General features: G+C 48.1%; 1 protein-coding gene across 3 annotated transcripts; it reads right to left on the bottom strand.

Annotated features, from left to right (window-relative positions):
* Positions 1–2,765: 2,765 nt before the first annotated feature.
* Positions 2,766–15,610, bottom strand: LOC143831869 (clathrin heavy chain 1-like). Of its 3 annotated transcripts, XM_077325376.1 has the most exons (9): positions 15,404–15,605; positions 15,117–15,182; positions 11,302–11,524; positions 6,895–7,044; positions 6,348–6,466; positions 6,099–6,263; positions 5,848–5,961; positions 3,553–3,729; positions 2,766–3,440 (listed from the first exon to the last, which is right to left on the bottom strand). In XM_077325376.1, the coding sequence occupies exons 2-9, from the start codon at positions 15,159–15,161 to the stop codon at positions 3,330–3,332; spliced, it is 1,104 nt and encodes a 367-aa protein (XP_077181491.1). In that variant the 5' UTR covers positions 15,162–15,182; positions 15,404–15,605; the 3' UTR covers positions 2,766–3,329. The 3 variants fall into 3 exon arrangements, with proteins under 3 accessions (XP_077181491.1, XP_077181492.1, XP_077181489.1); XM_077325377.1 differs by lacking the exon at positions 11,302–11,524 and having other exon boundaries at positions 15,404–15,610; XM_077325374.1 differs by lacking the exons at positions 15,117–15,182; positions 15,404–15,605 and adding an exon at positions 14,965–15,100.
* Positions 15,611–15,643: the final 33 nt, after the last annotated feature.

Here is a 15,643-nt window from a genome sequence, read left to right as displayed (position 1 = left end):
AAACTTCCTGGTGGTTTCAGAAGTTTGCAGAGTGGAAGAGGAGCCAGCATCAGAGCATGCCCTGCTGCATGTAAGTTGCCCTGGCCTCCTGGCCTCTTTCAAATCTGAGGACATAGAGGCGAGCTGGAACAGCCTCTGTGAGCCTTCTGGAGGTGTGGGGATGCAGAAGGCACAGAATTGTCCCCCATGCCTCTGCCCTGGGAATGCTTACTCATGAGTAAGTGAGGGTCCTCATCCAGGAATGGCCTACCCTGGTAGTTTAGCTCCTATCAGGAGTCAGCCCTCAGCCAAGAAGGACTTAACAAGGGGTTAGCTCTCCACCTAAAACTTCCTGCCAGTTTCAGAAGTTTGCTGGGTGGAAGAGGAGCCAGCCTGAGAGCATGCCCAACAGCCAATAAGTTGCCCTGGCCTCCTGGCCTCTTTGAACTCAGAGGACATGGAAGAGGAGCTGGGATAGCCTCTGCAAGCCTTCTGGAGGTGGGGGCTGCAGGAAGCCCAGAAACAGCCCTCCTGCTGGGCCTCTGATAATGTTTACTCATGAGTAAGTGATGGGTTTCATCCAGGAATGACCAGTCCTGGTAGTTTAGCCACAACCAGGAGGCAACTCACAGCGAGAAAAGGCTCTCCACCTCCAATTTCCTGCTGGTTTCAGAAGTCTACTGGCTGGAAAGGGAACTGGCCTCAGAGCATGCCCTGCTGCCAGTAAGTTGCCATGCCTTCTGGAGGTGGGGGGCTGCAGGATGCCCAGAAACAGCCCCGCTTGCTGGCCCTCTGGGACACAGGTTGCCCAGGAAAAGCCTCCGCCATTGGAATGTTTACTCATGGGGAAGTCATGTGAGGTTGCAATTTGCAATCTGAGAAGGAAGGAATGCTTTGGGGGTAGCCATCACAGGCAATTTTAGCAGGGAAAATAATGTGGGTGGGACTGGGAAGGTGTAGACTTTCCATTTCCATATGGATACCACCTTGTCTTGCTGCAATCTTTCCAAGACCATCACAACAAAGCATATTTGAGACCAATGGCATGGTACATGGGGAAACTGTAGTGGGGACCCAGAAGCACCATGGGGACATGTGGCTCTCCCATAGGAGGTTTTCCAGTAGCACCTTCCCAGTAGAAAAGTTGGTTTTTATACCCTGCTTTTCACTGCCCAAAGGCATCTCAGAGTGGCTTATAATCACCTTTCCTTTCTCTCCCCACAACAGACACCCTGTGAGGTAGGTGAGGCTGAGAGAGCTCTGAGAGAAACTGCTCTGTGAGAATTTTCTAACAGGACCATGACTAGCCCAAGGTCACCCAGCAAGTGGAGGAACAGGGAATCAAATCCAGCTCACCACATTAGAAACTGCTGCTCTTAACCCCTACACCAAGTTGTACAAATCACCATTGCTTTGAAGACATGAAGCTAGAGCACCGGCAGAAGAAGCTGTTGCAGGAGTATGGTGTAAGTATTTTTTCACTTGCTCATTGACTGCTATGGGATTCTTTTCCTTTAAATTTGGACCTTCTAGCCAATGGCTTCTCAGAGCAATCCAAGGAGAGAGACAGGTATTTCCTACACAGAGAGGTGATTGTGCGGTTAACAAAGTTTGAAATTTCAGAAGGAAGACTTTTGTCTTCTATGTTCTCTCTCGTGTGTGAATGTAGAGGGGAGTGCCACAGCCCCCGTCCCAAGCAGCCCTTTAGGCCAGGGGAACTGAACTCTGCAATCTGAACAGAAGCTTTCATTCCGGGGATTCTCCAGGTTCCACCTGGAGGCTGGTATCTCTGAATAGTGCCAGGGATGCCTGCCTCCAGCTGGGACCTGGAGATCCCACTTCTGGGGTTTCTTATAACCTGAAGAACGTTTTAGGGCTTTCTCATTGTTAAAAAGTTGAGAAAGCCTGACATAGAGGCAATAACTGAGAAACCCACTCTAAGTTTTTTGCCAACCAATGTTTTCATGTTTGCTTGTAACATACAACTGTTTTTGATTTACTTTGATATTGAACTGAACCGAAGAATGTACAGACAGAAAGGTTTTTGGTTTTCCAAGCAAATTTTGCTATTAAATATTTTTATTGAAGAAACTGTCACAAGTTTATGACATATTTGATGTTTGTGATTAGCAATTACTGCCATCCAGCATTTCTCTTTGTTTCCCAGCTGCCATCTGGCATCCCTGCACCTCTGTGGGATCCAAAGCCAGGGCTTTTCTCCAAGGGAACTGATCTCCATAGCCTGGAAATGACCTGCAATTCCAGCAAATGCCCAGGTCCCAACCTCTCCCATCCTGCAACCTCTGTGCCACAGAGTTTCTCCATTTCAAGCAAGCTCTTTCATGTCCAGGATCCTGGAGATGAGTTGTTGTTGTGGAGTCCCTCCTTCAAAACAGGCATTTTCCTTGGGGAGCTGATCGCTATAGTTGAATTCCAGATTTCCAGGCCGCAGCAGGAGGCTGGTGATCCCTGGATCAGGAATGTTCCTTGAGGTTTGGAGGCAGGGCCTCAATAGTCCATGGTTGGACAGGAACTTTTGCCATGTAACCAGCCCACAGGAAGGCCACAGTGCATCCTAGCACCCATTGTATTCCTGGGTACAACAGGCTTTGCCTCTAGTCACTAATTAAGCCTTTCCTACCAGTACAACTTTAGACATAAGTTTTCACAAAACAGACACATCACCCCCCCTCCCCCCAGCGCACTTAACATATGCAGGTGACCTTGGTATGGAAACACCAATATTGGATCTTTCTGGCTTCCCAGGAATAACAAGCAGGCAGGCAACCATTCTACTTCCTTTTATTTTCAAAGCAACAGCAAATCAGCAGGTGATAGCACAGCAGGGAGGGAAGCGCACCACTACTGACAGAATGTCTCTCACCACCTCACTTGTGACAGCCTCCTTGACAAACAAGAGAGAAGTGTAGCTTCCCTGGACCTCACATCACTTTTAAAAAGGAACCAGGGACAGGTAAGAATAAAGAGTGGGCAAAAAAATCCCCAGCTCTAGCAACCTGTTTCTATGTCCTCTTCCGGGATAAATATCCTCATCATGGGCACTCCCCCCCCCTTTCTCCCTAAAATCTGCCCCATAATCCAACACAAAATTCATATTGCTAGAAATCATGTTTCCCCAGAGAATTGTCAGTCCTTTTCTTCCCCAGTGCCATTGCAGCTCAGCAAGCCCGAAGAACACACTCTCTGCTGGTACGGACACTATTTCCCCTCCCCCCTCCCTTGAGGGGCTGTCCCTCTCCTTCCCATGGGATCCATGTGAGGTAGAACACTCCTTGTAGCACAGTAGAGTCCACCTATCCCCTCTGTTTGAGTCAACGTCACTTCATGGATCAGGAAACCTGGCCCACCAGCTGCAGCACCCGCTGGGAGAGGTAGAGGCTGGCAGGACGGCGAGCTAAATACTGGCACAGTGTGACGGGACAGATGGAGATGGACAGAACCTGGCAGAAGAGGAACAACAGGAGTTTAACCAATGAAGGCCTAGTGGATGCCCTCCCACTCCATCTTGATCTTTCTCAGTTTTATCCTAGTATTCCCATTTCTCCAACTCACCTTGCCACTACGGCAGACTCCTAGAAGGCTGTGGTGTTTGTCATCATCAAGCACAGTAGCAAACAGGATATCCCACACCAGGTGGACGCAATGGATGACTTGTGCTGTCTCGACATCCGCAAGGAAGAGCAAAGCGTGTTTGGTAAGAATTGCAGCCACACCTAAGTGGGGCAGGAACTAGAGGACAGAAAAGTAGAGTAACACAGGAACCTGGAAAGTCTCTCAAAGCATTCCAGTATTTACAAGCATACCCTAATAGCCTCGCCCTTGTCTCCTACTTACTGGGGCCTCCAAGAGAAAAGAAAACACCACCATTACTTCCTTAGGATCAATGGATTCTGAAAGAGAACCTGGTTTTGTGGCAGAGAATCTACTTTACATTCAAGGAATCCAAGATTCAGTTTTTGGCATCTCAGATCAAAAGGATCAGGTAGCAGATGATGAGAAAGACTCCACTTGGGACCCAAAAGAGAAGCCACCACTTGTAGTAGATAATACTAACCTTGCTTTTACTATATGGTGCAGTACGGTGCAGTACATGAGAATGTGTTGTCAACTACTTGAGTGGCAACAATTGTGTATTTATTAAATGTATATACTGCCCCTTTCAGGGTTGTCGACTTGGGGCAGTTCACAACCATCTGTAAACCGCCCGTGGCGCCGCGGGCGCCACGGACTAAATAAGACAGTAAGAGGTTCTGGGGCGGGATGTGTCCGGGATGAGGAAGGGTCCAGATTGGACCCTTCCTCATGACAGACAATCAGAGGGACCAATCGGCAGGCGCTTCGCGCCTGCCGATTGGTCCCTCTGATTCCCGCCGCCAGCAACTGCGAGCCGCGCGCAGCGCGGCTCGCAGTTGCTCCTTTGCCGCTGGCCTGAAGCAGCGTCAGGCTGGGGGAAGGCTCCAGAGAGCCTCGGGTGGGGGGGTGGCCGGGCCCGCCTTCCCCCGGCCACAGGAGCGGCTTCGCAGCGTCGTAGACGCTGCGAAGCCGCTCCTGCGGCCGGCGGAAGGCTCCAGAGAGCCTCGGGTGGGGGGGTGGCCGGGCCCGCCTTCGGCTTCGGGTGGGGGGTGGCCCGGCCGGCCTTCTCCTGGGAACTGCGATGGCCGAAGACCAGCAGACAGCAACCAGGACCAGCGCAAGGTTGGTAAGTGGACCTGGGGTTCTGACTGGCCTTGGGAGGGAGGACCGCGGCGCTGCTTCTCGGGGGGGGGGTTCTGAGAGAGGGGGTGGGTGGGTGGCTGAGAGTGTGTCCCTTACCCTGCCCCCTTCTCCCCTTTCAAACGCCCTCCAAAGACTGCAGGTATTCCCCCCCCCCCCAAACCCACACTCACTGCTAGCGCCCATTGCATTTAGAACCGCAATGGGCTTGATTACTAGTATATAAATAACAGTTTAAACCAGTGAATTGCCCCAGCTGTGGGTCTTAGTTTCTGCTTCCCCCATCTCCTTTCTAGGGGTGGGTTACTTTAGGGAGGGCCTTATATGATTATGTCAGTTTCCATCATTCACTGGTTCCATCAAAAAGCCTGGTGGGAGAGCTCCTTTTTGCAGGCCCTATGAAACTGAGAAAGTTCCTGTTCTCAGAAACTTTTAGCTCTTTTGAGAGCTCATTTCACCAGGTAGGAGCCAGAACCAAAAAGGCCCTGGCCATGGCTGAGGCTAGATGTACTTCTCTAGGGCTGGGGATCACCAGCTGGTTCATATTGGCTGAGCAAAGGGCCATGGGGGGGGGGAGGTCACCTCAAGTACACCGGGCCCAGACCATGTATGGCCCTGAGTGTCAAAAGCAAAACACTGAACCATCCCCAGCTGTCTAGACAAGGTAAGTGCGCTTCCTCTCCTAGTCCTTTCCTACCAAGCCACAGGACCTCTGTCTTGGAGATGCTGAGTTTCAGATGGCTCTGCTTGATCCAGACTATTACTGCTTCCCGACAACTGGTAAATGTCTCTGGGGGTGAATCCAGGTGGCCGTTCTTTAGAGCTGGGTGTTGTCACCATATTGATGGTTAACAAAGGAAAAGCCCTCAGATGCAACACCAACTAGGTAGGTGAGATTTAATTCATACTCCACATGGCCAGAGCGTGTAATATAAGCATATAATATTATATGACCCAGAAAGCCAAATATATTCAGCCTTCAGTATTTACTGTTTCTAGGCTGAGAATACAATACATTACCATATAGCATATTCAAATTTAAAATGCATAGTTATTTTGAGGGTTCTGGGCATCAGAGCTGAGATAAAATGACAGCTGTGAATAGACCAGCTTCGTTACAGCTACCAAACTCACCTGTACAGCACTAGGGAAGTCACCTGGTCGAGCTCCTTTGAAGGGTAAGTTGCCACGGGCATTGAGCAAGGCTGAATTCCCTGGCTGATGGGGGCCTAGCTCCACCACATGAAACTGGGGGGGGGGGGGGGAGGAGAAGGCACACAATTAGAAAAGCCAGCCATTTTGTCTGTCTTCTTTCTCCAGTTGAGTAGAACTTTGCTATCAGTGTTCCCAGACTTCTTCCCCTGCTCTTTGGAAGCTCAGCTTACCTGTCCAGTCCGCTCCTTGGGTCTCCGCACAGCAGCCAAGAGAGCTGCTGAATGTTGAGGATTTCTAGAGAATCTGTGTTGGGGCAAAGCCACTGCCTGGGCTTCTATGACTTGAGAAAGCTGGCCCCCTCGCCAGTACAGCTGGGTCAAACCTACAACCTGGCCCTGTGAGAAAGGAAGAAAAGTTAGGCTGCTCAGTGAGTAAATAATGGGTTTGGGGGGATGACCTCATGGGGAAAAATTACTTACATGCTCAAGCCCCAGAGCAGAGAGGGCCATCCACATACAACTGGCATCCTGCTGGTACCCTACCACCTCCATGCCCCACAGTCGCTCATGTCTGCTAAACTGATGTCTTGGTTTGGTCCCTTGGAAAGAGAAGGCAGGTAACAAATGAGGTTAAGGTCTCCAAGTCAACCCATCAGTCCACACAAAACAGCATCTCTAAATAGACATCTTCATTATCTTCACTCCCAGTGCAGCTTACTGAGTCTAGCCTGTATAAGGCTCTTCCCCACCCACTAAATAATGCACCTTCATTAGCACTTAGCAACTGGATTTTACTACGTGAAATGACAAAATCCACTTGCAAACAGTAGCTGAAGTGGATTGAAAGTGCATTTCTCAGCATGTGTGAAAGCGTGGCTAGTCAGCTGATTTTCCCTTTGTCCTTTAGCAGTGGATTCTGATCCTCACTCCCAGCTCTATCCATCAAGCATCTAGTCTCACAACTGGGGAAAAAGTAGAACAAGTCAAATAGAATTAATCATCTTTTTTTTCTTTTTTTTTTACTCACATTGGATGTTCCAGTGCAGCACTTCTTCTTCTGTTACCACAGCTAGAGTACCTGCATCTAGCCAGACCCAGTGCTCAATAGGATGGGAGAAATCCCACTGGGATTTTAAGCAACGCTGGTCCACATCATACACCTGGGCCAGCTGCCTTGCTAATAGGAAGGGGGGAGAATGTTAGGCAATCATTACAATTGGAACCAACCATACTTTCTAAATATGGGCAATTAGATATGGAAAGTAGCACAGTGCCTCTTTTTGTCTCTGCTAAGCTAAATGAAATCTCTACTAAACTAGCAAACAGTAATCACACTATGAATAAGAACTTGGGGTTCAGCAATTCATCCATCATTGGTGGCTGAAGTTACTTTAGAGGGGTTCAAGGTGGCAAAGTGTGAGACTCCACGAATTGATACTGAGAAATTTATTCCACTGGAAATGCTGATGGCTGTAGAAGGAGCCTATTCCCCCCCCCCCCCAAAAAAAAAGGAGCACTCCACTCTGGCTGGCGATCCCTGACCCTCAAGACATATATTTGGCAACTAGGGCCAGGGTCTTTTTGGTCCTGGCTCCCACTTGGTGAAATGAACTCCCAGAAGAGCTGCAGGCCCTTTGAGAGCTTGCTCAGTTCTGAAGGGCCTGCAAGACAGAGTTCTTCTGCCAGACATTTGGTTGGAGCCACGGTATTGTAGTGTAACATCAAGTTGGCTCCCTCCTATAAGAGACACCCTCTGGAATGGAAGAAGTGCTGAAGGTAAAGCTCACAGATATTGGTATCACAACAGAATAAGTAGCACTTCTTAAATCTTCTTAACTGCTTTAATCATTTTAAATGTTTTTATGTATCATATATTGTAAGCCACAAGCTGGCTCCCCAGGAGGGGCAGTTCTATAAATTCAAATATATATCTTTATACAGCTGTTGCTGTATAAACATAAAAGGCTAAGGCCTAAGTGGGCGGAGAGTGGGCGGGGCCCTCACCAGGACAGACCAGAGTTCCAGCCAGTCGGAAGCGCGAAGCCACAGTTCTGACAGGGCCTGCCCACTGCAGGGTGAGGAGTTTAGTAGAGATGCCTAGGGGGATGAGAACAGAGGCTTGGATAGGCTGCGCCAGCCCTTTTCGCTCCAAGGCTGTCCTAACTGTCATGTCCAACTGTAACTTTGCCTCAGAACCCTGACAGAGCTGGCAGGAGACTGGTGAGTGCACTCCCTCCCCCCTCCCTTCAGATCTGCTGGGAAGGAGCCTTTAACAGCCCCTGACTGAGAGGAGGGAGGTATTTCCAAGAGCAAAGCAGGGGAGTCTGAGGGCATGGGTGTGGGCCTTCCTTCTGAGGGGGGGGGGGCTTTCCCCTTCTGCCAAACAGGGAGGCCACAGAAAAGCCCCTTCTCACTTAAAATACTACTCTGGCTGGGGGTTAGACACAGCCAAGCCATGTGTATTTCTTCTTTGCAACTCTCAGCAGATTTGAGGCCACTGCACAGTGTTATTCTGTGGATGAAACTGGATGCTGTTGTGGAGGTTCTTTTGTCTCCTGTTTCATCTGCACAGAATCCCTGTGCAGTAGGCCTGAACTCTTTCAATTCAACAACAACCTGTGTGGGAGGCCTTAAATGTTTCTTCTCTACCCTGTCCAAAGTAGCCCTTTCTGCCTGGGGAGTTGATATTTATACTCTACAGATGAGCTGTAATTCCAGGAGATCTCCAGGCCCCACCTGGAAGTTGCCTACTCCTGGGTTGGAAATATTCCTGGAGGTTTAGAGGTGGGACTTCAAAATCGTACAATGCCCCAGAGTCCAGCCTTCAAAGGAGCCATTTTTGCCTGCAGTTGGTAGGGAGTGGTGCAGGTGTGTCCCTTCTGGCCAGCCCTTACCAGCAACTGTTTGTATTCTGGGGCGCAAACAGACAGACCAGCATCAGTCCTGTGAGTCTGGAAAGTGCAGGAAGATCTAAATATTTACAGCCTGAAATTGTAAATAGTGAACAAGTAAATGGCTGGAGAGACATGGGAACTGACTTGACTTTTTCCAACCTTGGGCTGGCAAATAAAAAAACAGTATAAAAAACCTTACTAAGGTCACGGCTGCTGTGCACAGAGAGACGTCCTCTTAGGGTTGCCAGCTTCCATGTGAGGCTCTCTACCACACCTCCCTCATGGGGAGTCTGCTATGGGGAGAGGAAGGGAAGCTGATTGGAAAATGCTTTGAGACACCTTATGCCTTCTGGGTCACTGCGGCCCATTCCCAGTTCTCTCAGACCTCTCACAGCCCCACATCCCTCACAGGTTGTCTATTGTAGGGAGACAAAAGGAAAAGGTGTTTGTAAACCACTTTGAGACTCCTTTGGGTAGTGAACAACAGGGTACAAAATCCAGTTCTTCTTCTAAGGAGCAACTATGAAAGAAGCATGTGGGCACATAACATTTTATCAGCAGTGAAAAAATGGAGACAGAAGGAACAGGGTGGACACCTGTGTACTGTGACTACCCCATGTGTATTAGGGCAGGGGGACATTTTGGTATCTGTGACCTAATTCACACAAGAAGGGAAATGACATAGAACTGGGAGGAATTGGTTGCCATGTAATCTCCCCCTAAGAAGAGTCTCCAGTCTGATTTTCCCTTCACATATCTGAAGACATGGGTCTGGAAAGCTCATCTGTAACCACTATGCCACAATTCCCAAAGGTCAGTCTTCTCCCACACTCAACGAACATTCCACACCACAGGTTCTTGACACCCATCTCTCCCCACCCATGCCCTCATTTGCCACCATGCCACCACAACCTACCACACAACATACACATTCAACCCCATGCCCTTACAGACTGGACAACTCCTCCCCTTCCTCTTTCCACTACCAAGCTCTAGCACCCATTGTATTTTGGGACACAACGGGCTTTGCTCCTAGTAAGAAATAAAAATAAACCATCCAATATCTCCATCTCATATATGCATTGTGCTATGTCTCCAGCAGCAAGGCCAGCCACAGCAGTATAGTGAGAAGGGGCTTTTCTGTGGCTGTCTTGTCAGCCAGCCATTAGGAAGAAGAGCAAAGCTTTCCCCCCTGAAAAGGAATGCCCCTGCATGCCCACAGACTCCTGTGTTGCTCTCAGAAATGTGTCCCTTGCCTCAGTCAGGGGCTGTTAGAGGCTCCCTTCGCAGCAGGCCATAAGGGAAGGGGTATGTGTAGAATCCTGAGCAATAGCCGCAATTGGCCCTGGAGGGGAGATATTCCAATAGGAGGCTTCAGAACCTTTAGCATTTTGTCAGGGTCTCCGTTTTGTGTATATAGATTTATTTCATTTATATACCACCCTCCCTTGCAGTTTAGTATGGTTTACAAAGAACATGGGCTGTGTAATAGCATACAATACAAGTTGAGTAACTATCGTCAACAATAAAGCATCATCATCAATAGCTATCACATAAGCAACAGTTGAACATTTGGTTAATCACAGGTAACATTATGACCACAAGCCTGCAGAATGGGCATATCTGAATGGGAGGGAGTTCTGGGGGCCCAATAGATGTTGTGCCTGGCCTCAGCCAAATGCCTGGTGGAAGAGCTCCATTTTACAGGCCATGTGGAACTGTGTTAGCTCTAACAGGGCCCAGATCTCTTCTGGAAGCTCATTTTACCAGTGGGTGTGCTTCCTTGGGGCCACTGATCACTAGCCAGTTGGAGATGGTCAAGTGTAGCGTTCTTTGGTGGGCATAGGCAGAGAGGTGGTCTCTCAGGTATGCTGGGCCCAAATTATATATAGCCTTAAAGGTAATTACCAAGACCGTTGGCACATGGGCTAGATGTGGGCCCTCCAAGGTGTTACCGTGATAACTTTGGTTGCCACATTCTGGACCAGTTGTAGTTTCCAGATAAGGGTAGTCCCATGTTAAGAGAGTTGCAGAAATTCAGTCTAGAGGTGACCATCACATGGATCACTGTGGCTACGTGTTCTGGGGCCAAGTAGGGTATTAGTAGTTTGGCTTGGCACAGAGGAAAAACGCCAGCCGTACTACTCTTGAGACCTGTGCCTCTATAGAAAGGGAGGCATCCAGGATCACGCCCAGGTATCTGGCGGAGCGTACTTATTGGTATGCTGACAGTGCAACACTAAATGGAATTCCACTCGTGGAAGTCAATGAGCTTATAAGGATACAACTCCTAGGAATAATATACATATTACATTTTTATTTATCCATTCATCGATTTATTCCCCCCCCCCCCCTGCATGCTAGCTCAGGGCAGCTTCCAACATTATTCAGTATTGTTTCTCAACACTGAGCTGACCTCAGGTCTAGACTCTTCACCCCAAGCTTTTATTTGGGAGTCTAGCAATACCTCTGAGTCCCTAACCCCAGCTCTTCATCTCCATTTCTTATTGCGTTCTGCTTCCAACTCTGCCCATACATACCCCTCAATGCCAGAAGTGGACACTTTGGATTAGCTAATGCTCCTTGGACTTGATGTAAAGTCCAGCTTGGGGGAGCCTGATCTTCCTTAGGAGTTGTGTGGGGATCTAAGAGGGTCAGACAGTGCCGGGAAGAGTCACTGTGCCTCACACACAGACGAGAGGCAGAGGTGAGGGTTACACGAGGATAGGTGATATATTCTGAAGCAATGCCATGGGCTTGCAGCTGCAAGAAGAAAAAAAGAACTGTTTCACTGCAAAGCAGGAGTTCAATGTCCACAAAATCATTCTATTACTTGATCCTCAACGAGAAAAGATGCAGCAAAATCTAAGTCATATACCTAACTTGTGACTCACCACCCTGAATTAGATGTGCCAGATGACCATGGGTTGAAAGAACCTAGATGCTTTTTGCTTTTCAGTCTATTTGCCAGTGAGTGCTTCCCTCAATCTTTTCCCATTCCTGAGCTTTTGTGCTCAGGTGCCTCCAAAATTCACCCATTTATAGGATTAAAAAAAAATAACACTTGGCAGCCCACCAGGAACTCATCAGACCCCTGGATTTGCTGCCTCTGTTTGATACCTTTGCTACCTTTGTTTGATAAGCTGTAAGTTGTGTCTGAGACTGCTGAAGTTTGCACATCACAAACATCCAAAGACTGGACCTCTCTAAACATTACCTACAATTCCCAGAAAATATAAAACAGAGTACGCTTTTATGAACACCATAATTCTAATAGAGTGCATGCCCCCTTCTTATGGCCACCTAAACAAACAGAACAAAACCCACCTCTGCAGCCGTTTATCATCATCTACCTTCCCCATCTCTGGAGACATCCTTCATACTGACAGGTGAAGGAAAATTTGTTGGAGATACGTATTTTCAGCAACCCCCCCCCCCCAAAAAAAAAACAAGAATATTTTAGATAGGCTCTCGTGCTGTTATAAGAAAAAGATATCTGAGTGTATTGACAGTGGTGTATTTTCAGTGGTCACTCACATCTGTGAAGTTTTTAAAAAAGCATCTCTCCTCCATAGCATCAGCCTTCACTTGACTATGTTGCCAATTTTATGCATGAATGGAGTACCTATACATTAACTACATTATGAATTGTTGGGCATATTGGCTGTTGTAAGGAGCATATTGAATATTCAAATCCCATTCATTATCCATCACCTTTCTCGTCCAGCTTCCCTCCATGGAGTCTAGATAAAGCTGCCTTAAATTGGCAAGTAGTCTACATGCCTCTCAGTGTCAGCCTTGGGGGCAGTGGGGGCCTCCAGTACAGGTCAGCTGTCCAGAAGCCCTTCAGTGGAGATGCCAGAGAATGATGTTCAGGGCAGACATTCACAGGGATTAGCCTACTTCATTCTCAGAACAGTCTCTTGAGGTGGTTAGACTGAGGGACAGTGAACTTGTCCTAGTCATTCTATGAGGCCTGGGATTTTTGAACCCAAGCCCCTCCAGTTAAGCCCAGCCCTCTACTCACTACAGCCTTTCAGACTGTTTAGTTATTTGCTCAATCAAAAATAAGACCGCAAGAAGAATACTTGTAGACGACTGCAGAAAGAAAGAAGCTACTTCTATTGCTGACTGGATCAAAAAACTTCTTTGTAGTGAAAAGGAACAAATTGAAAAGATAAAAATGGCTTTATGAAGGCCTACATTTTAAAGTGATTTTTGTGAAGTGTCAAGCGCCTTTTTTCTCCATTAGAGTCTTTTTTTAAAATTGGGCAGCGCTGAGGAATAACTTTCTGTATTAAATGTAAATGTTGATTTATACTCAAGAGTTCCAGATCAATGTACACCAATAGTCATAATAAAAGATACATAAGATACCCACTGAAATGCGAAACACCAGAAAATCCCTTACTGGGCTGCTGTTTTATTATTTTCCCCTTTTCCAAATTTAAGAATACTTCCCCAAACTTTTTATGTACTCAAACCCCATAGGGTTGCAGCAACGGGTTGGGAAGCACCTTGGGATTTTGAGGGTTATTTATTTTATTTGTAGGACATGTGAGCTGATGTAGCCAGGCAATCCTAGGGTTGTCGGGCTGCCAGGTAAGAGCTGTTTGGAGGTGGTTTGCCATTGCCTACCCTCGTATCACAGCCTTGACATTCTTTGGAGGTCGCCCTTCCAAGGACTAGCCAGGGCCAACCCTGCTTAGCTTCTGTGGTCTGAAGAGAGCAGCTTGCCTGGGCTATCCAGGGCAGAGTCTGCACTTACATTGTTTATTCCATTGTGGATCCTGTTAAATTCAGGTCAATTTGACCTCGGGTCTTCCTCTTCCCCCCCTCCCCAAGTGTTCTGCACATGGTTAAGGTGGTTCAGAAAGGGGGGGGAGCCAAGCTTCTTTCTTTCTGTTCTTAAAGGGGGGGGGAAGAGAGAGGAGCCAAACAGGGAGCCTCTTTCTTTTCTTGGATGGGGGGGGGGAAGAGAGGATCAAAGAAGGCAGAAAAGGAAGAAAAAATCCAAGACCGACAGAAGTTGAGATAAATTAGGGGCTTCTCCTTTAAGGCAAGCTTGTCACATGACCACCTTTGGTCAATCAGGGTGTCTCTATCACGGAAGAGAGACCAGATTCAAAACAGCCTGGCTTTCTCTAATCTGAATTTTGAAATGTTGAGCATTAAAAGCACTCTAAGATATTGCACAATAAAGGTAGGGTCACTCTGGATCAATCCTTCTTGCTGCCGAAGGAAAATTTAAATCGTCCCAAATCAAAACAGAAATCGCATTCTATGTAGATGGCAGGGACTGAATCGACCTGGAATTGGAATAAAAACTCTGTGCAGTTTACACCCAGGTCAGGTGGAACCTGAGGATGGAAAAGTTTGAAGAAGGGAAAGATCTCCTCAGGACATAATGCCACAGAATCCACCCTCCAAAGCAACCATTTTCTCCAGGGGAACTGATCTTGGGTTTCTGGAAATTAGTTGTCATATTGGAAGACCTCCAGGTATTACCTGGAAGTTGGCAACCTTCCCACCCTATCAGGCATCTGTGGAAACTCCCTCCCCTCCATTTTACCTGCTTTTAAAAACGTTTAACGGTGTGCATTCTTCAAGAGGAGCTGCACCACTGTCTGCCTTAAGGCTGCCAACCTCTAGGTGATAGCTGGAGATCTTCCAAAATAACAGATCTCCAGGTAGGGTTGCCAGCTCTGGGTTGTGGAAATACCTTTGAGACTTTGGGGGTGGAGCCAGGAGTGTGAAGGATTTGGAGCAGGTTGGGACCTCAGAGGAGTGTAATGCTATGGTGCCCACCCTCCCAAGCAGCCATTTTCTCCAGAGGAATTGATCTCTGTTGCCTGAATACGAATTGCAAACCCAGGGGATCCCCAGGTCCCACCTGGGGACTGGCATTCCTTTCCCAGGCCACAGAGCTCAATTCCCCTAGAGAAAAATGGTCACTCTGTGGCATTATACCCCTTCCCCAAACCCACCCTCCTTAGATTCCTCCCCAGAAATCTCCGGGCATTTTGCAACTTAGCAAACCTAGTTTGGTTCTTTACATTACTCAATTAATTCTCCAAGCAGCTCATTCCCACTCCCGAGGTATGTCAAAGGACATAAACCCATTCAAAAACTAAAGCGAAGTGCCCCCCGTCCAGCTCTCATCCCCTGATGTTTTTCAGTTTAAAAACAAAAACGAAACCCACCCCGCCCCACACTTTGGAGAGCCAATCCGCGCCTAGGGCGTTTCGACCCCGCGATTCCTTGAAGCAACCGTCGATCGGGCGCGGCGCGCAAGGATCCTCCATAGACCGTCAGCAAGAGACGGAGTATCGCGGCGGGGGCCGCTCCCACTGACCTGAGTTAAAACTTCCACGCGGACTGGAGACCCGCATTCGGCCATCGCGTGCTGTTTGTGAACCAGCTAAAAAACCAAAACAGGAACAACTATTAAGGGGGTGGGAGGTAGAGAGAGAGAGAGAGAAAGATACACACACAGACAGCAATAGAGGACTGAAGGCAATTGGAGAAGGAATCCTTCACTTTGGAAAGATGAACGTCGACAGTGAGTTAAGTCACCGGAGCACGCGATTAGAATCAAGGACACCGTGGGAGAAAACCTTAACAAGAGCAGGGCACCCTCACCTCCTAAACTTGCTATTCAGGTGTAACTCAACGTAGTCGCATTTTCTGCTCTCTGCAAAGTTTCTCCGGCCTTTTCTCCTGCCCCCGGGTGTACTTTATACGGCTTCCAGGGTTGACCCAATCAGCCCTAATCCAAGGGAGGATCCCTCCGCTGCTATCAAAAGCCTGGCCTTGTCGGGGGGACGGTTTGGGAATCCCGGTTTTACTGGTCTATCCGACCCAACAGTCTCCTAGTTTCGT

This window comes from Paroedura picta, chromosome 3 (assembly GCF_049243985.1).
Source record: "Paroedura picta isolate Pp20150507F chromosome 3, Ppicta_v3.0, whole genome shotgun sequence".
Taxonomy (NCBI): Eukaryota; Metazoa; Chordata; class Lepidosauria; order Squamata; family Gekkonidae; genus Paroedura; species Paroedura picta.
Note: the sequence above shows the minus strand (reverse complement) of the source record. Positions and strands in the feature narration are given on the sequence as shown.

Coding starts and splice junctions, on each gene's coding strand:
- LOC143831869 (XM_077325374.1), bottom strand. CDS start 15,066: ATGGAGGATCCTTGCGCGCCGCGCCCGATCGACGGTTGCTTCAAGGAA. Junction 6,264..6,347: donor CTGCTCTGGGGCTTGAGCAT/GTAAGTAATTTT, acceptor CCTTTCTCACAG/GGCCAGGTTGTAGGTTTGAC. Junction 3,441..3,552: donor GAGTCTGCCGTAGTGGCAAG/GTGAGTTGGAGA, acceptor CTCTTCTGCCAG/GTTCTGTCCATCTCCATCTG.